Raw genomic sequence first — 24,005 nt, 5'->3', positions numbered from 1 at the left:
GCCAGGAATATAAACCATTTATTTCCCTTCCCTCTCTTTCTCTAGCAAAATAACTGCTGTGGACTGAATTGTGTCTGTCCCCACTCCCCCACATTCATATGTTGAAGTCTTAACACCCGATGAGACCGTATTGGATAGAGGGCCTTCAGGGATGTGATTAGGGTTATATCAGGTCACAAGAGTGGGGCCCTAATTCAACTGGGTGGTGTACTTACGAGGAAGAGACGCAAGAGATCTCTATAGAGAGGAAAAGTCATGTGAGGACAGACAGGAAAGGTGACCATCTAAACGCCTGGAATAGTGACCACACCAGAAACCAACCCTGACAGCACTTTGATCTTGGACTTCCAGGCTCCAGAACTGTGAGAAAATAAATGTCTGTGGTTTAGACCTTGAGTCTGTGGTATTTTGTTATGGTGCCCTAGCAAACTAAGACAATGACATTGAAGTCTCTGAATTCACCTGTTTAATGAGAAACACATGAGTAGTGCTGACACTGTGTCCGATGCCATCCTTGGATATGTTTACCCACTGGACTGAAGTCTGGTGTCTCCGGGGTGGGAGCTGTCACAGCAGGGAGTCACACGCCACGTACACTGCTGCCCACGTGATTCCCTCTAGTGCTCATGTTTTCAACAAACTTTATTGAGGTCCTAGACTGACACAAAGATGTGCAGGAGTTAGCTCCTGTGAAGAGCTCTCAGTCTTATTTCTTTCTTCTTTTAGGCCCATCCCAGAGGATTTTGTAAGAATAGTAATTTGGGTGATTGAGTCACCAGATTCTAGAGTAATATGAACTAACATCAGCTGTGGCCTCCCATTCCCTCACTTGCTGGGCAGTGCTGACTGGAGTCCTGGCCATTCCACTTCAGGGGATGCCCAGAGCCCTCCCTCGAGGTCTTCTTCCCATGTCCTCTTCTCTCCGAGTCCCTGTCTCGATGGGCTGGATTGCACCCTAGAGCTGCCTTTCAAAACCTTGGCTCACAGCGAGCATGCACACACGTAGTCGTCCCAGCTGAAGGCTTAGCGATCTAGGGGAGGCGGCTGGGGGTCATGGGAGGCAAGGCCCAGCTAGGGACCTTCTCTCCTACCTGTGCAGCCTCTTTTCTGTTGATCTTTTCTTCCAGAATTTCCCAGGAATTCTTTTCCCTTCAGTGTGTGGAACAATGCAACTGAGTTACAAGGCTCAGACTCGCAGAAACCCTAGTTCGTAAGGCACTTGCAGAACAAAGAGCCTTCCCTTTTCAGGCAATTTTGCTAATACATTTATTATAAATAAGTATTGTATAATATGCATGATATGTTTGCAATAACATTATATATGCATATTACATGTATGATATAATAAATATTATAAATATATTTATAAATAACAAGCATCTCATTTTTCTTCTTTTTACTACACGAGGAACAGTTAAGGCAATTTGGAGGTAAAAGGAGCTGCTGCGTTTAGAGGTCTTGGTAGAACTGTCGGGTCTGCATCTCCTCAGATTCACTCATTGGCTTGTGGAAAGCTGTTTGGAATTGACCGCAGAATTTACTTCTCAGGTGTAGCGTGTTCAGAATCTGGAAGTAGGAATTCTGTAAATCATGTACCTTTAGAATATAAATCAGGGCAAAATGACTTTTTCCAATCTTTTATTAAGGCTTTTCTAAGCTCATAATTAAATATTAAGCAGAGAGAGAGAGAGGGAGGGAGAGATCCAAAAAGTTTATTAGCTCACACTGACTTCCGTAGTTAACCTTTGTGGTGGTAAAGTCAGATTTGATTCCTATGTATTTTGCCTCTAAATGAATTACATAGAAAATGTAAAAATGCACGCTGAGTAATCAAGCCAGCGTTTGTATTTTAAGGATGCAATTATTTTAAGGATGCAACGCGTTTGAAACACGCTCTACTCCTGGAAAGCTCTGCCCCAGCGCCTCAGTGGCGACTAGCAAGAGGGCTGGGCGGCCGCTCTCAGCACTGACCCTCTCGGGGCGCTCCGCGTACCCTAAACACAGATCCCGGCCCGGAGAGACAGCCCCCGCGGCTCCTCAGTGTCCCGCTAGTCCCTGGCTTCCATCTCACTCTCTGCCGGCCGCCTCCCCGCCCTCTCCCGCTGCCCACGCCCCTGCGGGGGGAGGCAGGGCAGGAGGCGGTGGTCGGCCCGCCCCACGACCCTATTAAAGAGTCCCGGGCGAGGGCTGGGTACGGTGAGCCTGACGGCGAGGAAAGTGGTGTGCCGAACTCCCGGAGTGCCGCGCAGGGTCCAGCGCCCAGGACTGCCCTTTCCCGGCCGGGGAGGGCGCTCCGAGCCGCCCCCCTTGCCCCACGCCCCTTGTGCCCCTCGGCCGCTCCCCTGCTCAGCCCTGCGGGCCCTGGGAGGTCGGGCCATGCGACCAGGCTAGTGCGCCCGGGGCGCAGCGCCGAGCCGCTGCCCTGCCGCCCGCTCCCGCCGCCGCCGGCATGCTGCGCCCGCTGCTGCTCGCGGCGCTCTGCCTGGCCGGTCGGCTCGAACCCAGCTACGGCTGCCAGCTGCCGTCGGAGTGGAGACCCCTGAGCGAGAGCTGTCGCGCCGAGCTGGCCGAGATCATCGTGTACGCCAAAGTGCTGGCGCTGCACCAGGAGGTGCACGGCCTCTACAACTACCTGCCCTGGCAATATGAGGCTGGCGAGGCGGGGCTCTTCTACTCCGCGGAGATCGAGATGCTGTGCGACCAGGCGTGGGGCAGCATGCTCGAGGTCCCCGCCGGCTCTAGGCTCAACCTCACTGGCCTGGGCTACTTCTCCTGTCACTCCCACACCGTGGTCCAGGACTACTCCTATTTCTTCTTTCTCAGGTGAGCCGGGCGTGCCAACAGCACCATCTCTGCCCGTCTGCATGACCTCTCACAGAACCCTGTCCGTGCTATATGAGAATATGCTTTGGGGTCCCCCTCTTTCGTTCTAATCTGCCTCTCTCCAAAGATCCCAGGTATCTCTGGCTACGGGGGTTTTAAAAACAGGAATGATTTCTGGGCTTCATGAAAAGAAGAGTTACAGGCAACCGCTCGAGGTGGTTTCCAATACTCCATTCGAGTCAACATTTTTTTAAAAACTGGATTCAGTGGGAGTGGCTTGGGCTGGTGAGAAAGAAAAAAAAAAAACCTTTGAAGTTGGACTGTTGTTGGAATTCTGCTTCTCCTGATTTTGCCCAAGTTACTGACCTTCTCAAGAGCTGCAATATCCTCTCCTTAGTCACGTGCAAAGCAGGGTTGATTGAGACTAGAACACAGTAACTCGTGCAAACACCTGGTGCAGGTTAGACGCAGGAATAGCCACACTCTCTTCTCCCCACCTGCTCCAACGCCTGGATATGAATGGTGTGGAATGCAGCCCAGCTGTCCTCTGGTTTCACTCATATCCGTTGATATCAGTCTCCTATCAGCTGCCAGCAAACCTCAATGCCAAGCTGTTCAAAATAGCCAGGGTTTAGGGGGGTAGGCTTCTGGGGTACCACCCAAATCATGGTGCTTCGAAGAGGATAGAGGTGAGTCAGGCAGGAGATTGTCTCTGGTTGGAGACTCCTGGAATCTTGTGCCATGAAAGTTGGCCTGCGGTCAAGATGGGATGTATATGCATAGAGAGTTCGGTTCGTGGTTCCACTAAAGTCTGAAACAGAGCAGCAGGTGAAACCCTAAATGCTGCTGATACAGAGCAACTGAGGGAAACATCAAAATGGAATCTAACATCTACGTCCAGATAGTGAACTAACCAAAGTTGGGATTGCTACTGGTTCCAGTCTGCCCAGTGTATGTGCCTAGCGATAAGGATATTTGAATGCATGTGACCTTGGTCTGCAGATGCACTTTGAGCTCTTGAGATTTCACGTTTCTCGGAGAAGGAAACCAAAGTTACACAGAGGGCATCCATGAGCCCACGGCAACACATGTTTCCCATATTGAAGCCAGCACAGCTAAGTTTAGAACCCATGGGGCATGCTTGGTGTTGGCTTGAGTGGTTCAGCTAGGTTCAGTTGAATTTTTTTTTTCATTCCTGGGGAAGTATAGTTTCTAAATAAAGTCAGCAGGGACTGAGACTGTACCTATCTTATACACAGAGGCTTAACTAAGATTTTTCATGTTTTTATTTGGGAAAAACACTGAGAACCCAGCTATAAAACTACACAACACTGAAATTCCATTTTCCAAAGCAAAAAGAGCTGGAGTACTTGAGTAGACATTGTTTCCCCCGACCTCCTGACTTTATAATGAAATACAGTTTTGTCCACTGACTCTGTGGTAACCAGCCACCTCTGTCAGCTTTTGCTCCGACATACTCACAAAGAGTTAGGACAGAAATACAGAGTTAAATAGTAGTCTGACACATTTTCATGTCACAGGGCTGTGTTGTCCTGAAGAGTATTAACAGCTGCATACAAATCATTCCTCCTCTGTTATTTGGGGACCCACTGAGACAGATTCTGGTCAGTGTCACAGGGAAAAGTGTCAGTGGAGACCCGCTGGTGAGCTGAAGTGTAACTTCTCTCTCTCCTGTTCTTTTTAATGACTTTATCTTTTCAGCAGGCTATTTACACAAAGCTCTGTAAAAATGTTAACTAACATTTATATTGCACTCATTTCATGCCAAGTACTTTATTTACTTACATTTTCTAATGCAGTCCTCACACTGCCACCAAGAAGTAGGTGCTATTATCTTGTTTTTACAGATTGGAATACTAATGCTCAGAATTTTAAAAATCTGTTTCATGCCAGACAGAAGATAAGTAGTAAGGGTAGGATTTGAACCTGGGTCATTTCAACTGGCTTTCCTCACACCAAGAAACAAGGAACACCCTCTAGGAGAAGGAGGGCCTCTTGGGAGATATACAAATAGGTAAACATACATGCAAGCAAGCATTTTCCCCCTGCTTTACCCAAAGTCATCTATTTGAAAACCTTAAGAATAGATGCATGTATCTGAGGCAGAGAAATAATTAGAAACAGGAACTCCTCTGATGAGAGCCCTGTGAGACGTGGTTGTGTAATTGGCGGGACCGTCTCAGTCTTCTGACTCTTGATTAAACTGGTATACACCATAGGCGTCCAATCTACATCTGCTTTTTTTTCCCTCTTTTCCACTAGGATGGATGACAATTATAACCTCTTGCCTCATGGAGTCAACTTCCAAGATGCCATCTTTCCTGATACTCAAGAGAACAGAAGGATGTTTTCCAGCCTTTTCCAGTTTTCAAACTGTTCCCAAGGGCAGCAGCTGGCCACTTTCTCCAGCGACTGGGAGATCCAGGAGGACAATAGGGTAAGAATTGGCTGTATCCTGTGCAACAGCGACATGATAGAATAGCCACATCTTCTATGAGGTTTTTTTTTAAGTTTTTATTTATTTATTTTTAGATAGAAAGACAGGGAGGGAGAAAGAAAGGGAGAGAAACATCGATGCAAGAGAGAAACATCTATCAGTTGCCACTCGTATGTGCCCTGACCAGGGACTGAACCCGCAACCTGGCATTTGCCTTGACCAGGAATCAAACCAATGACCTTTTGCTTTGTGGGATGGCATCCAGCCAGCTGAGCCACACTGGTCAGGGCTTTATGAGTTTTGTGACCAAAGGAGTGAAGAATACTCTTTAAAAGCCCAGACCAAAGAGTATTATCCTCCCTTCTCCCTCCCACCAGCAGTTAGAAAACATTGTTCATGTACTGCAGATTTCTGAGGCTTTGCCATTTGACACGGGGTCCCTCACAGAGCGAGGGAACAAGACGGGAAGAAGGTCAGCATGCCTCACCACAGCTCCTTCTTCTGTGATGTGGAGTCAGTAAGAGCATGCACACCATGGGGCAGATGCCGTGTGGTCTCACTATGTGGCTGTATGAAGGTTTAAGTCCTTTGCACAGGGTTTGACAGAGTCAGCACCCTACACATGTGGGCCATCGTGACTGCCATCATCACCACCGTTATTGTTCTGGTGGTGTTCTCGATCGTGTAGCACTCTAAGAAATTTTCTAAGAGGAGAGAGAATGTCCTTAAGGAAGTGAAGTGGAATTTTACCACAGCTAACACTTCTATGATGTTTAACTATGGCTGTTAAGACACAGAGGTACAGGGTGGCCATGGTGGTTATGGTGGTCAGGGTCAGGGTGGTTTGGAGGATGAAGACATAAAAGAGGGAATTTTAAGGATCGTTACTTTCCCAAAGCAATGGCCCCGGTGGTGGTGGGATGACTGTGGAACCAGCCCAGTGCCCTGTCTGAGACTTTTTAAGGCAAGGTGACAGACTGCTGGAGAGAGTTCTGCTGTGGGGATGTGGGGACCCCAAGGAACAAGGGCTGTTTTATGGGTTAATGAACCATTGTGCATATTTGGGGGCTTTGTCCTTCCACCCTTATATGATGGGTTTGTGCGAAGTGCTTGTCTCTTGCCTGGTAAGTTGGCCTAGGGACTCTGCCTTGTTCTTCCAAACTTACGTGCCTTCTGCACAGCGCTCCCTGGCACCTGGGGGCCTTCTTCATACTCCTGTACAGAAACTGTTAGCCTGGTGGGCAGGTACATCCAACTAAGGAAAACTGTTTATTTTTACTTCCTAGGTATTATGAAGAGGTTCTTCCCTTAGACCTACTTTATTAATAGCAGTCTAGACTCCTCTACCCCCTTCCCTGGTTTGTCAGGATTTCCTGGACACTTGTCCTATATTTTGCTCCCAGCATGGTACCAAGCACCCGTTTCTTACCATTTTTAACCTGTACTGGCCCCGCTCCTTTTGCCCTGGGCCTGCCAAGTGTAAGCCTGAGTATCCCAAGCCTGAGTCATGTCCTAGCGCATTCCAGATGAAATCCTTTTAGGCACAGCCATTGGGTTCTCCGTTTCGTGGGAGCCTTGCTTATACTCCTAGAGCCTTGATAACAATGTATTTATATGAAGAGATCAGATAATATTCCAAAACTATTTTAGTAGCTTAGCCCCAAACTCTTTGGTTACATAACTTATTAGTCCAATGGTCACATAATGAAACTATTAACATTTCCTGGAATTAGATTTTCCATCATTGAAAAAAAAACAGAACAATAGGACCAGTGGAGAATTGTTTCAGTGTGCGGCAGCCCTGTTTCTGGTGGTCAGATGTTGATCTTGGGCAGAAGGCCTCCTCATTTGCCCTCTAATCGCCCCAGCCACTCAGATGACGAAGTGAAGGAGGCCACCTGACTCTGAGGAAGAGTCAGGAGCTTTGGGGGAGGAAAATAATCGTTCCGGGTTGCTGAGCTCCTGTGCAGCTGAATTTAGAAGTTAGATCTGATGTGCCTTGCACTTTTTAGCTAGCTAAATTAGCTAGCTAGTTTAGAATTTAATTTCCTCTTTTGTCAATATTAGGATTTACATTTTATGATATTCCTTGAGAAATTTTTATGTACTCTGGAGCGATTAAAGTAGTTGTGAATTGATGATCTCAGAGTTGGGTGAAGAATTATCAACAATTACTTGTTCCTGTCTTCAAAAAAAGATGTTAAACATTTTCTGCCTTTTCTGTGTGAAGGTAAGTATCACATTGTCTCTCCTACCCAGGATGACTATCTTGTGTTCTGTCAGAAGGAATCTATACTTTTCCTGTGGGGGCCCTCACTTTAGGGAGGAGTCAGAAGAGCTGTTCAGGTCACATATTTATTTCAGTGGAAGTAGGTCTGAGGATACTTTTGAAAATCGGAGCCCAGGAACCCTTCACATGTTTTGAGCCCATTACAAGTGGCCTAGGGCATTGCCTGTTACATGCCTTTCCTTTGAATCACATGCTGTATTGTCCATCCCTCACGAGATGGGTGAGTCCTTGGGCTTTCTACTGCTCAATCTGTCACTCTCAGCTTCCAGTCAGCTCGGACGATGACTGAGGCTATGGACGTGACAGGCAGCTTTTAGTCTCTTCACCGACAGGTCACCCTCCCTCCCTCTGTGTTGGAGGGTCAGTGAATCTGGGACTCTGAAGTCCATCCAGATGCTAAGACATGGCAGAGGAGGAAGGTCGCACAGGGACACTTTGTGATGCACACCCAACGCCTCGTTCACCCCAGTCCTCCGCAGCACAGCCTCCCTCTCCCTAGTTCCATTTTCAGCCGTCCCACCCAGCCTCACAAGCAGAAACACAATCTTTCCAAAGCTGCCAGGGAGTCAGCAGTGTTACTGAGTGTTCAGTGCTGCTCTGCTTCAGTGTCATGGTGTTAATGGGACCTTGGGGGGTGCCTTTGGCAAGCTGGAGCATCCAGCAGACTTACTGGCAGGATTCTCTCCACACCAGCCAAGGACATTTTTCTTTCTTCTTTTCTGTCCTGCTGGGTGAGTATAACTGTCAAAACAGAAGTTGGATATTTTCCTTTCTCTGTAAGTACTGTCCCCTAGGACCAAGACCCAGACTGACCCATACTTGCATAGATCTCTCACAGAATGTCATGGGGTTGAAATACAATTTGTAAAAGACCTCTGGCATCACCGTTCTGAGTCGGGAATGGTGGGGGAGTTATTCTTTAAGCTGCATTAGAAGGAATATACACGCGATCTGAAGATCTTGATTGGCTCCGCCATTTCGAGAGGAATGACCTTGGGAAGGGCCCTTCATTCCTCATGATGTCAGTTTTCTCATCTATAAAATGGGGCTACAATATACTGTGCTGGCCAACAAGTCCATTACATTTTTTCCACACAATGACTCTAGTAGTACTTAGTTGCCTTTAACTTCATTCGAAACAATTTTGTTACATTGTATTGTGACAGCTGTCATATCAGCGTGCATTTAAAAAAAATCAAAATTGATGAATTTTTGTGCAGCCATTTAAAAATTGAAGATGCAAGAAAATATGCAACTTTTTGGTATATTATGTTCTATTGTTTCAAGAAAGGTAAAAACACAACTGAAACGCAAAAGAAAGATTTGTGCAATGTATGGAGAAAGTGTTGTGACTGATCAAATGTGTTAAAAGTGGTTTGTGAAGTTTCTTGGTACTATTGACATTTTGGCCAAATAATTCTTTGCTCTGGGGACTGTCTTATGCATTGGAAGATGTTCAGCAGCCCCTCTGGCCTCAACTCACTGGAAACCAATAGTGGGAGACAGCTGACATGCTCAAAATGTCCAAATTCATAAAGTTATTGGTGCACATAAACAATATGTCTTTTATTTGATGGAAAGAAACGTAACAGATTTTTCAGCCAACCCAAGATAAACTCTCAGGTTGTTATAAGGACTTAACTAGAGCATATTTGAAAGTATATATACTTTATAAACTGTAAAGGGTGATACAAGAGCTTATTACTGTAAATTGATCATTTTTAAAGTGTGCCTTTAAAAATGATATATTTTTAAAATTTAAAAAGCTTCCTGCTGCTTCCCAGGGGAGTGGCAGAGTGGTGGCAGTGTGGTGAGGGACAGTGTGTTGCAGATGGGGACACAGGACAGGCAGGCCACCACGTGCCTGCTTTCATGCATTCAACGGAATGTGTTGGATTCCATGCAGGAGCACTTAACTCCTTCACTGAGTTGTAATCACACACTCATATGGGTTCCCAAATCTGGAAGTGTAAAAGGGGAGTTCGTAGTTTCTCTCCCACCTCTGACACCCATCTGTCCAGTTCTCACCTACCCTTGAAACAAGTAGCTGCTGCTTTTAGTTTCTTATAAATGTTCAGTGAGTGTTTTCATCCGACAAATAATGCAGGTGTGCATTGTTTGCTGCCTTTGACACAAGTGGCAGCGCACCATGTGTACTTTGCTTTATTCATGAGGATGCCGTGATCTTCCCATATCAATGCATACACAGTTGCTTTAAATAGCTGCATAGTATTCCATCATATGGATGTGTCCCAATGTATTTAATTAAGTCCCCATGTTGACAGGGAGTTAGGTTGTTTCTAATGCATTCCTCTTACAGAGAGTATGGATATGTATAATATTATACATACCTCATTTTGTGGGACTGTTGAGTTTAGTCTTTAGCAAACACTGAGTACCCACTGTGAGGCAATTACTGTGATAGTTAAATGTTGAGCAAACTATGAATTCCCTAATCTATAAGGTTTATAGTCCTGGTGTTGGTGGTTGGCACAATCAGAAGATCACATTAATGACTTTATAATTTCAGTTGGAAATTAATGCTCCAAAGGAAAGAAAGGAAATAATCAGGGAGTCTGGCCTAGACTTAGAGATACATAAAGCCTCTGTTGCATTGACTTTGGAGCTAAAATATACTGGATAAAGAGGCATCAGGGGAGATGAGAGCAATCCAGAGCAGCACAGTATATGCAAAGATCCTGTGGTAGGTAGCAGGGTACATGGTGCCTTTGAGGAAATGAAAGGAAGCCCCTGTGGTTGGAGCAAAGGGAATGAGGGGAAGGATGAGGAAAGAGCATTAGTAGTTAGGACCAGACCAAGCAGGGACTCATAGATCCTGGGGAGGATTTGCTCTTTGTTTTAACAGTAATGGGAAACCTTTTGTTTTGAAAGCAGAGTGTTAGAATCAGTTTACATTTTGAAAACACCAACGGGATTAGAGGGGATCCAAGTGCTGTGGTGAGAACAGGTAGTGGTTGTTATAAAGTTACCAGCTAGGTGCTGAACTACGAACTACGAGGCAGGGGGGAATGGAGTAAAGTAAGTAAGTTTGGGAGAGATTTCAGAAATAAAATTACAGGTTTCTCTCCTCTTTCTCATCTTCCCTCTCCTCCCCATCTCTCCTCCTTCAACCCTTCTCCACCCCGTCTCTCCCTGTCTTATTTTCCAAATTAATATTTAAAATGCACATAACTGTAAAATTCACTTTTTATGATGAGTTTTGACAAATGCACATGGTTGTATAATCACAAGTGCAACCATGATACAGAAAACTCCCATCACAGAAAACCTCCCGCGTGCCACCCCTTCACAGGCAGACCCTCGCCCAGCCCAGCTCCCGGGAGCTGCTGATCTGCCCTCCACCACCGCTTGTGTGTTTTCCAGACTGTTGTGTGAGTGGAATCTTACAGTGTGTTGCATTTTTTAGTTTGGCTTTTTTTATTTTTAATTTAGCAAAATGCACTGGAGATTCGTCCATATTGTGTGTGTCAATAGTTCCCTCCTTTTTCATTGCTGAGCAGTATCCCATTTTAGGGATCTACCCGGGTTTTATTTATTTACCAGACGAGAGATACTTAGGTTGTTTCTAGTGTTAGGCTACTGGAGCTTCTATACATGTACAGGTTTTTGTGTGAACATGAATTTCAGTTTCTCTTGGGTAAGTACCTAGGATAAGTTTGCTGAATTGTAGGTAAATGTGTGTTTACTTTTATAAGAAACTGAAAAACTGTTTTGAGAGTGGCTCTGCCATTCTGCATTCACATTAGCACTGTATGAGAGCTCGGCTCTGCATCCTCGTCAGTATTTGGTGTTGGGAAAAGAAAAGAAAAAAAGTGGACATTCTGGTGTGTGGCTGTATCTCATTTTTTTAAAAACAGATTCTACATATAAGTGAGATCATATGGTATTTGTCCTTGCCTCTCTATTTCACTTAGTATTCTGCTCTTAAGGTCCATTCATGTTATCCCAAATGGCAGAATCTCCTTGTTTTTAAAGACTGAATAATATTTCATTGTGTTTCTACATCACAATTTCTTTATTCATTCATCTGTCAACAGAAACAGGTTGTTTCCATATCTTGGCTATTGCGAATTATGCTGCAATGAACAGGGGAGGGCAGATGTCCCTTCACCTTCACCTACTGATTTTTCTTTTTCTGTGTTTTTGGTATATACCCAGAAGAGGGATTGCTAGCTATTATGGGAGTTCCTTTTTTAATTTTTTGAGGAATCTCCATAGTGTTCCCCTTGGTGTTTTCCATAGTGGCTATACCAATTACACTTTCACCAACAGTGCACAAGGGTTCCCTCTTCTCCACATCCTTGCCATCGTGTGTTATCTTTTATTTTTTGGGTAGTTGCCATCCTCACAGGTGTGAGGTGATATCTCACTGTGATTGTGGCTTGCGTTTCCCTGGTGACTAGTTGGCTGTCTGTATGTTTTCGAATCTTCTGCCCATTTTTAAATTGGGTTATTTGTTTTTTCTTTTCTTTTGCTATTGAACTTACATGTTTTGGATATTAAACCATTATCAGATATATAACTTGTAAATATTTTTCCCTATTCTGTAGGTTCACTTTTCATTGTGTTGATGGTTTCTTTTGCTGCCCAGAGGCATTTTTGTTTGATTTAGCCACTTTGTTCACTTTTGCTTTTATTGCCCTTGCATTGGTGTCAAATCCAAAAAAAAATCATTGCTAAGACCATGTCAAGGAGCTCACTGCCTATGTTTTCTTCATGGAGTTTTATGGTTTCAGGTCTTATTTTCAAGTCTTTAATCTATTTTGAGTTTTTTTTTGTATATGGTGTAAGATGGTGCTTCTGTTTCATTCTTTTGTATGTGGCTGTTTAGTTTTCTCACCATTTATTGAAGTTTCTTCCCCATTGTATATTCTTGACTACTTTGTTGTAAATTAATTGGCTGCATGTGTGTGAGTTTAATTCTGGGCATTTAGTTCTATTCCATTGGTCTATGCACCTGTTTTTATGCCAATACCATACTGTGTTGATTATTATACCTTTGTAATATAGTTTGAAACCAAGAAGCATGATGCTTCCAACTCTGTTCTTCCTGAAGATTGCTTTGATTATTCAGGGCATTTTGGTAGTTCTATGTGAAATATAGAGTTGTTTTTAAATTTTTTTTGTGTGAGAAATGCCATTAGAATTTTGATAGGGGTGGCACTGAATCTTTAGATTGCTTTGGATTCTAGTAATCTAGAATAGAAACATTTTAACAATATTAGTTTTTCCTATCGATAACTTGGGATATAGTTTCATTTATTTTTGTCTTCTAAAATTTCTTTCATCAACGTTTTAAAGTTTTTATTGCACAGATCTTTTACTTCCTTGCTTAAATTTGCTCCCAAGCACTTTATTCATTTTGATGCTATCATAAATGATATTGTTTTCTTTTTATTTTTTAAGTTGATTTTGAGAGAGACATTGGCTTGTTGTTCTACTTATTTATGCATTCATTGGTTGCTTCTTATACATGCTGACCGGGGATCAAACCTGCAACCTTATTGTATCAGAACCATGCTCTAAACAACTGAGCTATCTAGCCAGGGCAGAATAGTTTTCTTTAAATTTTTTAACTTTCTTTCAAATAGGTCATTGTTGGTGTAAAGAAATGCAACCGATTTTTGCATATTGATTTTGTATCCTGCAACTTAATTGGATTTATTAGTTGTAGTGTTTGTGTGTGTGTGTGTGTGTGTGTGTGTGTGTGTAGCCTTTAGGGTTTTATACAGTGCATATTGGATCGTGTCATATGCAAACAATTCAATTTCCTTAATAGATAGGAGTAATCAGGTTATTTATTTCTTTTGGCCTGTTCCACTGTGGCAGTGCAGATCTGGGGTTGGCCTTAGGGCAAGGCTAACTGAGAAAAAAGAGAAGAAAAAGGGAAGAAAACCAGGGACTTTTTCAGGTTTTAAAACTTTTTATTTGCATATTAAAAAATTGTGCATTTCAGTAATTAAAATAATTTTAGCAAAAAATGGCACTCTGATTAAACTGCATTTTACAGCCTGCAGGACACCTTGGACCAGCTTGGTTTTTACTCTGGATTTCACTGTTGTCCCACCGAGCTTCTTCCTTCACCAACATGCAAGTTCTTTTCCTTCCCTGCCAGCCAGAGAGGCAGATGGGAGAGGCAGGTGCGACCTTCATTGTCAGTAGTTCTGATGTGAAAAGGGGCAGCACAGTTGTTTAAATTGATCCAACCTCTTTGCAGCTTACAAAGTTAAGCAACTAAAAGAAATAAAATATGAAGGCGATGCTTGTGGAATCTACAGTGCATATTGGCGGTGCAGGCCTCATTACGATTTGCCTGCTTGCTTCTCCTGTTCAGTCATTTCTTTGGAAGACAGTGGATTTTTCTCTTGTGTTTCTGTTTTTAATTTTGACTTATTGAATTTCTCAATCTTGGCCATATCGGGTTTATCAGGCATGGTTGCTGAGGAAGCCAAGGAAGGCACATGAGTGAGAGAAGAGTCTGATCTGCTCAGTAACCACCACTGAATCCATGGACTTTTTTATACTCTCCAGTATATGGGGGCCCTCTCTCTGGGTCTTCTGGATAGGAATAGGGAGTTTCTCCTGGAGATGTTGCTGTGCATTTCCATGATTCATCCCCCATTGGTTCAGGTCCCATTGCTGCTAATTGTTTAGTTTTCAGAGTCCATGGGTAGTTGCCTTTTGTATTATGTGCAGAGAATTTTTAACTGTATTCAGTAGGAGTCATACACATCCAGCTTACTGCATCTTGATTGGCACTCGAAGTTGATGTTTCTTTTTGACTCTGCCCATCGAGAACATGGAGGCCATGGCTAGGTCACTCAGTTCGTTAGCGTGTTGTCCCAGTATGCCAAGGATGCAAGTTTGATCCATGGTCGGGGCACATACAAGAATCAACCAAAGGATGAATAAGGAAGTGGAACAACAGATCGGTCTCTCTCCCCCCCTCTCTCTAAAATCAATCAATCAATAAAATTTGAAAAAGAACACTTGGTCAAACTTGGGTAGAACATACTGCAGGGAGGGGAAGAACAGGATTTACCTTCAGACTATCAGAAACAAATGGGAATGGGAAAGATGATCTGTAGTTTTTAAAGTGAGATTGGAGCCCTAAATGGACAAGAAAATCAGAAGTCACTTCATCCAGATCATCCATGACACCCTAGAAGTATTTGATTTAAAATATTCCTGGAAGTTTGTTGAGACAGTCAAGTTCACCAAATTATTTGTTCAAGAACAAAGAGACCCCTTAGGGATAGAGGAGTCTAACTTCAGTTTAATAGGTACCTGAGCACCTGTTAAGTATTGCTTTTTCTGTATTCTTCTTTAATACCATATCAAAACTCCCAAAAGTGATAATTTCTTAAAAGTTAGTTTCAGCACAGAATCTGAAACTTTACCAATGAACTTTTTGTATTCCTACATGAAAATCCATTAGCCTGTCTTGCACTGCAAATAAATGTTTTTCCTGTGCATTATTTTGTAACATGATGAATTAGCCATTTAGAAAATTCAGTTATATTGATCTTGCATATGTCAGGACTTTTAATTACACAATATTAAAGAATCCCATTCATTAATATACCACCAATCTCATCAAGAGAGTCTTTAAACATTGAGAATGTCAAGCACACAGGGGCAAATTTTCTAAAATTCTAATTTTTGCTTGAAAGCTTGAATTTTATCACTGGCAACAAATAGTTGTTTTCTTTGAGGTGGCAGGCTTAATTCACCCATTTTTAAGAAAATGTCTATCACATACTCAAATCTGAATACCTATAGTTGTCATCATTCTTTCCAGTAAAAATAGTGTCTCATGAAGAAAGCCACCAGTTCAGCTCAGAACTCAGTCACTTAGTGCCTCCCCTCGACACAGCCACTGCACTTCGATGAGCCGCTGAGGTGCTCCATGTACGCTTCTGATTTCTTTACACAGAGACCGCAAACATGTGTACCCAAGACCAGTATTTGATTAATGAGTTTTACTGTTTCATCAAGGACATTCTTAAATTCACTTTTCTTTTCTTCCCACACAAGGCACTGAAGAATACAATGACTGTTTGTGTAATTTGGCACACTGCCTTGGCTTGCTCTGGGTGCTAGCACTTTTACTCACCTTGGCTTTTGCATCAGCAGTGCAAATGTCAACACAGTAAAAAAGACATCTTAGTATTATTCTGGAAATAGATGTGATCTGGTGAACCCCCTGAAAGGATCTTGGGATCCCCCAGCAATCTGCAGACCTCAGGTGCCACTGCTGTAGACCAGCTCATTGATGAGAGAACGGCACGAGAGGAGATGTTACCTGAGATGAACACTCAAGGATGGGGATCCTTTCACAGTCTCAGCTATGAAAGGGGGATGTGTGACCTTACATGGGGCCCAGAAGACTGGAGAAAACACTTATTGAAATGATTTTAGCCATTGGGCTTCTAGCATCGGGAACAGTGGGAAGTTGCATAGGTAGGGCTGGGTCAGATTGCAGAGGCTGTGGATACCTTTGGAAAGAATCCAGTGCTGGGATTCAGGAGATTTGGATTTTATCTGGACTGTCCCTAAGAACTAATATTAATCTAGGACAAATCCATTCATCTTATGTATCTTCATGTTTGGTACATACTACATGCTCAATAAATACTTTGTGCATTTGAATTGTTATTTCTTGGGAAAACTAAGTGGCTATATTTTATTTTCCTGAGGGTTCTATAGATACTGGAATTATTTCTGTTGTTACTCTACAGTTGAGTTGACTGAGGTCTGATAAGGGAAATGCGAGGCACATAGAGAGTGAAGGATCTGGAAGTGAGGCCACAGTCTCCTGACTTCCAGCCAGGCTATTTTTGTTCTCCGTTGTGCCTGCTCACTGGTGTTCTGCTTCCCATACCTGAGACACTTTCTGCTTACACAGTAACTGTCGCTCCCCTGACCCACTTCCTACCTGCTTTCCTTATCCAGCTGGTCTGATTTTGTCCTCCAAGAAGGCTGTTAGCACATACTTCCTTTGTGGCACTTATTACAAATACAGTTAAGCAGTCAGCAGGACAAAGTTCTCATTCTGGTTTGTTGAAGAGACTTCACTGAGTGTCCTCATTCTTAATTTTATTTCTTTTCTTACATGATAATGGTCTGTCCTGAAGCCTTTCCAGAGTACCTCAGTACGTATATACTAAGATGGAGGGGGAAGAAATAAAAATGAAGAAGTAAAAAAGAAGACCCATCCTGGGTCTCCTATGTCCCCAAAGAGGAGAGTCCTCCATCCTCCACCCAGCCTTATGAAGACTTCCCAGTTCCTGGAGTTACTGTGGAAATGTGCTCCAGTACCAAAAATAAATTAAAGTATTCTGAGTGTCTTGCAAACCAGCAAATAGAAGTTCTGACTTTTGTTCCCAAAGTCTGTGGTTGCTTTCTTCATTAAATTCTTTTTTAATGTCTCATTGTCCCCATGTGGCCATGGAAGCTGGATGTGTTGATTCTCCTTGCAGAAGCTTTGCCAAGAGGCATGAGAGGTTTGTAAGCTCTCTGGCCATCAAGCTGTGATTTTAAATGAGAAATGATGACCATTTATCTCCTTTCTGTCTTGGAAGCAGAAAATCTGCCACCATCTGAGCTCCCTCCGTGGACATCTTAGCTCATGCAGACTTCCCTTGGGAAGGGGAAAGGGTCTTTGCCTATATGCTTTCTTCTTCCCCACACTCCTCCTCCCCAAAAGCCCTTCACTTCTGCGTCATCTCATCCTGTTGCCCAACGGCTTCAGCTCTCCTTGCTCACCCTGCACTGTGGTTTTGCAGGCATGAGGGGACATGCCTGGGTATTGATCGCAGTGGTTAGAACAAGCACTGCCTGTGCATCTTGGGCGGAGGTCTCTTGTCTCCCCACACTGCTCTGGCTCTCACTGGACAGACCCTCTGGGATGCTGTCAAGCTTCAGTTCCCCTGACTGGACCTCATCTTTCTTTTATTTAAATCAGCTGTGACACCTGGCAGACCCACACCCCCCCCAGGGGCCTAGGCAACCCCAGATGCCACCAGCATGTGCCAGGGTCATTGTCTTCAGAGTGCACTCAGGCCACTCCATTTACTTCGTACAGACACAGGATGAAGAATGTCAGGGCTAGAAGGGAGCTAAGAAGTCATGTAGTTCAGCCCCTTAGTGCAACATCACGAAATAATTTTATAGGAAAATGAAGACTCACTCCACAGCTACAACTGTTAGCATGTGGCCTAGTGATGCTGTTTTGACTTTAAATAAAATAATCCTAATTTCAATGCTAAAAATAATTTTTAAATGTTAGTAGAAACGAGCACAGGGTTCTAAAAGTGTGCAAACCTTTGTCATAGCTTTGTAATAAAGGAAAACTGTCATACTGAAAGTCAAAGGCAGTGAACCAACACATACCTGCAATTATGTGTGCATGCATACACACAAAGGAAGGGAAGGGCATTCTTGCATAGTATTGGGTGGTAATTCTGTGGGTGCTTTCTTTGTTATTTCTATTTATTTGACCTGAGGAGAGGGTCCTTTTTCTATTTCCTTGCTCTATGGCTGGAGAGAAGTATCAATTCCTGTTTTCTGGGAAACATTTGTAGTTGTGTCTGGACACCAGTGTGGTCTCTCTGCGCTGTTTGTCTGTCCATCTTTCTGTCTTGTTTTCCTGCTCTGGGTTCTCCCAGCAGGCCCCAGGCTGTCCACCTGCTTGATGCCCCGCGCCTGGCCACTGCTCAGTGCCACGTTCACCAGGCTGCACAGACTTCTGCTGATCTGTGCCATGCCACTCACCCCAAGGCTCTGTGGGACAGTTGAAACTGATCCTAGGGAATAATTCAAGTTAAAGTGGTGAGGAGTAGTAATGGCATTATTTATAAACATGTGCATTTTAAAGCTTTTGATCCCTTAATTCTAAAAAATGTGAGTGCAACAGACCACTCAAGCAAGAGGCAGAAAATAGCTTTTCTTCTCTGGATGATGCATTGAATGGCTCAAGCCATAAAGCTGACACCAGTCATGCAGAGCCCAGGCTGAGTCCCTTCCTCCGTCCTGCTGTCTAAGTCAGATTATACCCACATGTACTCCAGGTGTGTCTTTCATGAGTATTTATCTGTCTATAGCTAGGTCATAAGCTACTAATGAAAAGGCTCCCTATCTTTTAAATCCAGTTCTTTTGCACAAACAACAGGAACTTAATACGTGTTTGTCAAAGATGAAATATTACTAAGGCTGAAGGAGTCAGCAAAAAGTCTTTCCCAGTGTTTGGAAACTGCTTATAGAACCTTATTGGAAAGGCCTTGCGGAGGCTTGGATTTTGTGCTGCTTATAAATACCAATTAGCTGAAACCCTCCAGTGAAGGTGGTTTCTTCTCCCTTCAGCCAATTCCTGTTGCAGGTTTCTCTTGTGGCTGGAATGTCTGCTTCCTGCAGAGACCTGCCCGGGAAATGAGCCTTAGGTGCTCATGGTCAGCACTGCCGTCAGCTACTGACTCGAGTGGGGTGGTTGGTTTGCTCTCTTCCCCTGAGAAGCAGTTATCAATGCTGGTTGGGCAGGCATTCAGGATTGCCCAGAAAAAAATGGAGAAGGCACTGCTTACCCTCCTGTGGACACTTAAAAGTGGGGATGCCATTGGATCAGAGCAGGCCTTGTGGCTGTGACCCAGCGCCGCTGCAGACGGGTTCTGTGACTGTGGGCAAGTCATTCAGCTTCACTGAGCCTCCGCTTTTTCTATAAAACTGAAATATTTTCACATGTTTATTTCGAGATTTAAATGAGATATTCATGCAAAGTCTTGGCACAGAGTAAGAAGGGGCCAGCTGGTGAATGGGAGCTCTATAATTTGGTAGATTCCCAAATGCATTTGGTATTTGCATTTGGGCCCATTAAATTGCCATCTCAGAATGGTGTGTGGGGGGTAGAGCTTTCAGATCAAGAAATTTGGGTCCCAGGTGGACACCTCTTATTTTTTGAACAGAACATGTACTTTGTTTATTTATAATACTTTATAAACAATCACACTGTGCAATTTTAGCTTAATAACAATTTTTTTCTATGAATTTATAGCAAACCCCATATCAAGTCAATGAGTTAATGCGAGGGTAAAGATGAATAGGGTAGAATAATTTCTGGAAGATGTTAAGTCACAACACTTGATACAAAGACAGATAACTATCTGTACCATAAAAATTTACATGCCATAAAACATTAATTTATAGTTTTAAATATGGCATAAAACACATTTATTTAAAATGCATCACCAGTAATTCTATTATAAACCAATGAATTACTCAGAGGAATATTTATTAAAACTTACTAAAAATCAGTAAATATTCCAACTACAACTGAGCTAAAAATTATAAGTAAACAAAACAATTGTTTGTAAGGGCCAAAAAGTAAATGGAAGGGCAGACAGCACTTTCTGAAGACTGGCGACTGCTTGGTATTTAGAAACAGCTTTGATAATGTGACTCAACAACCTACTGAACACTTCCGAAGTGCAGGACTGCAGCTAAATCTATAGAATTACATTCTGAGTTGGTTTCAATGGTTGGGTCAGCTCCATTTTCTAAGAGCATTTTTACACATTTTGCATGATTTCCACGTGCAGCATAAAGCTAAGTTGTGCCTCTGTTCCCATCACATGCATTGACAGCAACGCCTCAGTCACCCAGCATTTTGACCATATCTGCGTAGCCTTTCCTACAGGCCAGAGGCCCTGCGGTCTCTGTACCTTTTCCTGAAAGCTGGGGATCAGCACTGTTCTGAAGTGAAAACTCTATCACAGCAATTCAACTGTGTGCTGCAGCCCACATCAGAGGAGAAAATCCTTCTTCATCCGTGTGTGATTGACAACATTGTCTTTCAATTTCTTGTTCCATAACAGTAGCCAGGTAGAGCATCTCTTGCAGAGCAGCCAATTGGTGAACAGATAATGAATCAGCTAAGAGACGGGTGGTTGGGACCTCATTTCCTCGGTGCTTGTGGCTTAAGGGAGCTGACTGTTTTATCGGTGGGAAGTGCTTAGTTGCTGAGGAAGTCCTCACTTGGACTCCCAGAGAAGAGATGTTGGGAACCGCCCTGACTGGTATCAGAGGCTGAAACCCCCGCCTAGCTAAGGCTAAGGGAACGCCCTTGGAACTGTAAGCCAGCAAGGAGACAAAAGCTTATCTCCCTGGCAGGAATGCTGCTTCTGCTGCTTTATTCATGAATGAACCCCCAAAAAGCTTGGTCGGTTAGCCAAAGACGGGTAAGATTCCCCATGGGGGGAACGACCTAAGCCAGGCACGATCACTTTGGGAGGCCCCCCCAAAAGAAGGACTTGGGGGGGGCTGCAGCAAAAGGGGGTGATGGACCCTCGCTCCTTGGCTCTGACATAGCCTGAGTTCTCAGCGTCTGGAAGAAAATCTCCTTATCTCTCAGTAGCCTTAGTTCCCTTGCTCCACCTAAGCCTGAAACAATGACAGGGTGGTGTGGCTAGGTACTGAGAAGTGCGGATTTCCCGGGTGATCAGGCCTAAGAAAGAACATGTAAATTACTGTGAAACCTTCTTTGTTTAGAATGCTCTCAGTTGAATGAGAAGGGTCTTAGGAGGAAGTTAGTTTGTTCCTCAGTCTTACAGCTCTTTGACCCCAACTCAATAGACGGGCAGAGTTCTTTGTTTTCTATAGTTCCTTACTTCCCCTAATGAGTACTGTACTTTACCTGAATTATTATGCAAAATGAGCCTAATAAAAGCAGGTACGGACGGTAAATCAGCGCGCTCCCCACTAGGGGGGGGTGGCCATTCTGTCCCTACTTCCCCACAGAAACTAGTTTGTCTCTGTGCATGTGTTGTTCTTTCTCGCGTGTGTTTCGGCGAGCCATCCACAGCGTTCCATGGTCACTGCTGGCCAGTGACCCACGCGCAACAAGAGATGCATGGATATTGCATTCAGCTTTAAATAGGACAGATGCCACCTCCAGGTCAGAGACAACCTGACCTTGACCCTTTACTACCCTTTTCTTTTAAGGATTTTACTACCCTTTTCTTTTAAGGACTTTGCCGATTGAGAACACATACTCATACCAAATTGATTAGGCACTTTGAATTCCATTCCCATGGTAACACCCTGAGCTGGTCCTTCTGCACTGAGTCCAGCTGATTGACAGCAACGCCTCAGTCACCCCGCATTTTGACCATATCTGCGTAGCCTTTCCTACAGGCCAGAGGCCCTGTGGAACATCACATAGATGTTCTATGTGAGCATCTGGCATGCCAGTTAGACTGTCGTGGCTGGGACACTCTTCCACACTTCGCTGGGCTCCATGATCCGGGTGTAGCCTTGATTTCAACTGTGGTTTCAATAATTAAAGCATTTCTTCATAATTTCCCCTGGGTTTTCTAAGAGTGGTATCTGGTGTATTCTCTAAATTTAAAAAATCCATGGCAAACAGTCCTGAGGACAGCAGTGGGAGGCTGAGCCAGTGGGAGTGCCGGCCTCATGACCACCTTCTGCAGCCAACGGTGCATCAGGCCTGTCCATCTGTGACCAGAGATTCACTATAGGTCCCTGAGTCCCAGCTCATTCAATCTTGTGACTTTGCTTCTGGTTTCTTTTCTCACTTTCTGGATAAAAAACATTTTGCATCATTTTCTCCAAGAGGCTTTCCAGGTCCTTTCCTGCCACCTTGCTTTGTGGCGCCTACTGCCCGAGTATAACAGAGACATGGTCATTTCAGGGGGCCAGTGAGTTGCCAGAGCAAGGCCCCAGCCTTGCCCTTGGGTCACGTCTCCTCTTCCCCTTCCACACACCTTCCTGGCCAGCCTGGACATCTCTTTAAATCTTGAACCCCAGAGGGTGGGCATGGAGGGTCAAATGCCTGGTGTGCTACTATGAAACATCTCATTTTGGGGTGTGGGAGTCTCCCTCCAGGTGAGAGCATGGGCTTGATTGCTGCCGTGGAGAGAACACTGTGCAGAGAGAGCTGTCAGGGCAAGTAGGCTGGCTGGATGCCAAGGGCTTCTGCTGCCACAGACTGAATGTCTGCTGTGTCCCCCAAAATTTATGTGGCAGCAGTCAGGTCTTGCATTCCATGTGGTTGGTTCCTACCATTGCAGGAGCTGACAAGAGAGTGTCCTTTTCTGACTTTGGGACCTCCAGGCAAGGGGAAAGTGAGCAGAAGTGAGCCCAGGTTCAGGCATGCATGGGGTTTCTCTGGGCAACAGGGAGATCTCACATAAAACACTCTGCCAATTCCTTTTACGTGGGATTCAGGGTGGAGATCCTACCACTAGGAAAAGCTGAACCTTCTGACCCTCTCATCCACCCTTCCTTTCTTCTAGAAAGACTAGAAGTGGGGTGGGGTCCTGTTGGCCTGGAGGTGCAGCTCGGCTTTGGTATTCCTGACTAAGAATAGTCAGCTCACAGTTCTGCCATGACTCATAACTGGAGCTCACTGTCCTGCTCCACACCCTCTGCTTCCAGTAGCTCCTGTTCTGGCCAGGTCATAATTCCCAATCCACTTACCCCCTTTCCCTGTACCAGCTGAAGGGTATTATGAGGTGGCGGTTAGGTGGATAAAATGGCCACATATAGGATTTTCCAATTCCCTTTAGTTGAAATCGCTGAAATATAACAGTCTACCATCAGTCAGCTCCATCCCCTCTGCCAGTGGAGATAACAGTGGTAAACACACACTGGGAGAGCAAAACAGGAGGAGGGGAATATGGCCAGTCTCTGCCAGGGGGATAGTCATTTTGGTGGCTGTGGAAACAGACCTCTGGCCTGCGCCAAAGGGTTCTATTCTTGTTCTCTGCTGGTGATGCTGCTCATGGAACACGCCAGCCACCAGCCAGCTTGGCCACGCCCAGAAAGCAGCCCGTCTCCCAGATGGAAACTCCAGAGAGGAAGTTTGGAAGCCTTGCCCTGTTTTCTGCCTGCAATGATATTTTGCTCATCGTGCTCAGCAGGCCTTCCCTATCCAGTATATTTCAGCAGATTTGAGATTTGGGATGCTCTGTTCATCACCCCTTATCTCCCACTGTTAGAGGGGCTATTGATCATGCCTTTGATCATCTGTGAACTTTCTAGAATGCTGCCTAGTTCTTCGGGCACTTGCATTTCTCTTCTCATTTAACCTTCACAACCATAGGTGTCGTGACAGAAGAGAATGTGGAAGTAAGTGACCCACTTAAGGTCACAGACGTTGTTAACTGCTAAAGAAAAATAATCCAAAGCCTCGGATGTCCGGTTTGGTGCCATCACGCTCCTTGGGGAGAAGCAGGGGGCATGTGCGAGAGGCCTTGGGATATGAGGCCTGAGTCAGATGTGCCTGGAAGCCTACAGTCCAGGCACACCTTCATTTTTTGCTTGTTGTAGATACTACATTTTTACAGATTGAAGGCAAGACCCTCCACCAGCAAAAAGATAACGATTTACTTCATTGCA

At 44.3% G+C, this 24,005-nt stretch overlaps 2 protein-coding genes and 1 pseudogene across 2 annotated transcripts in view; 1 reads left to right on the top strand and 2 right to left on the bottom strand.

The window, feature by feature from the left end:
• Positions 1–2,071: 2,071 nt before the first annotated feature.
• CCDC3 (coiled-coil domain containing 3) overlaps positions 2,072–24,005 on the top strand; it is an 88,095-nt gene continuing 66,161 nt past the window's right edge. The window contains exons 1-2 of the mRNA XM_045858246.1: positions 2,072–2,823; positions 5,107–5,281. Of these exons, the coding sequence (XP_045714202.1) occupies positions 2,450–2,823; positions 5,107–5,281 (549 nt within the window). The 5' untranslated portion in view covers positions 2,072–2,449. The remainder of the gene's footprint in view (positions 2,824–5,106; positions 5,282–24,005) is intronic.
• Positions 13,895–14,038, bottom strand: LOC123831354 (thymosin beta-4-like). Its single transcript, XM_045858247.1, has one exon. It carries the CDS (start codon positions 14,024–14,026, stop codon positions 13,895–13,897), a length of 132 nt encoding a protein of 43 aa, XP_045714203.1. The 5' UTR covers positions 14,027–14,038.
• The window catches only part of LOC123831043, a 53,672-nt pseudogene continuing 49,688 nt past the window's right edge, over positions 20,022–24,005 (bottom strand).

This window comes from Phyllostomus hastatus, unplaced genomic scaffold (assembly GCF_019186645.2).
Source record: "Phyllostomus hastatus isolate PE091 unplaced genomic scaffold, TTU_PhHast_1.1 phas_scaffold_1674, whole genome shotgun sequence".
NCBI lineage: Eukaryota > Metazoa > Chordata > Mammalia > Chiroptera > Phyllostomidae > Phyllostomus > Phyllostomus hastatus.
Note: the sequence above shows the minus strand (reverse complement) of the source record. Positions and strands in the feature narration are given on the sequence as shown.

Bases quoted from the DNA above. Each gene is read 5' to 3' on its own strand.
- LOC123831354 (XM_045858247.1), bottom strand. From the start codon at position 14,026: ATGCCTGATAAACCCGATATGGCCAAGATTGAGAAATTCAATAAGTCA.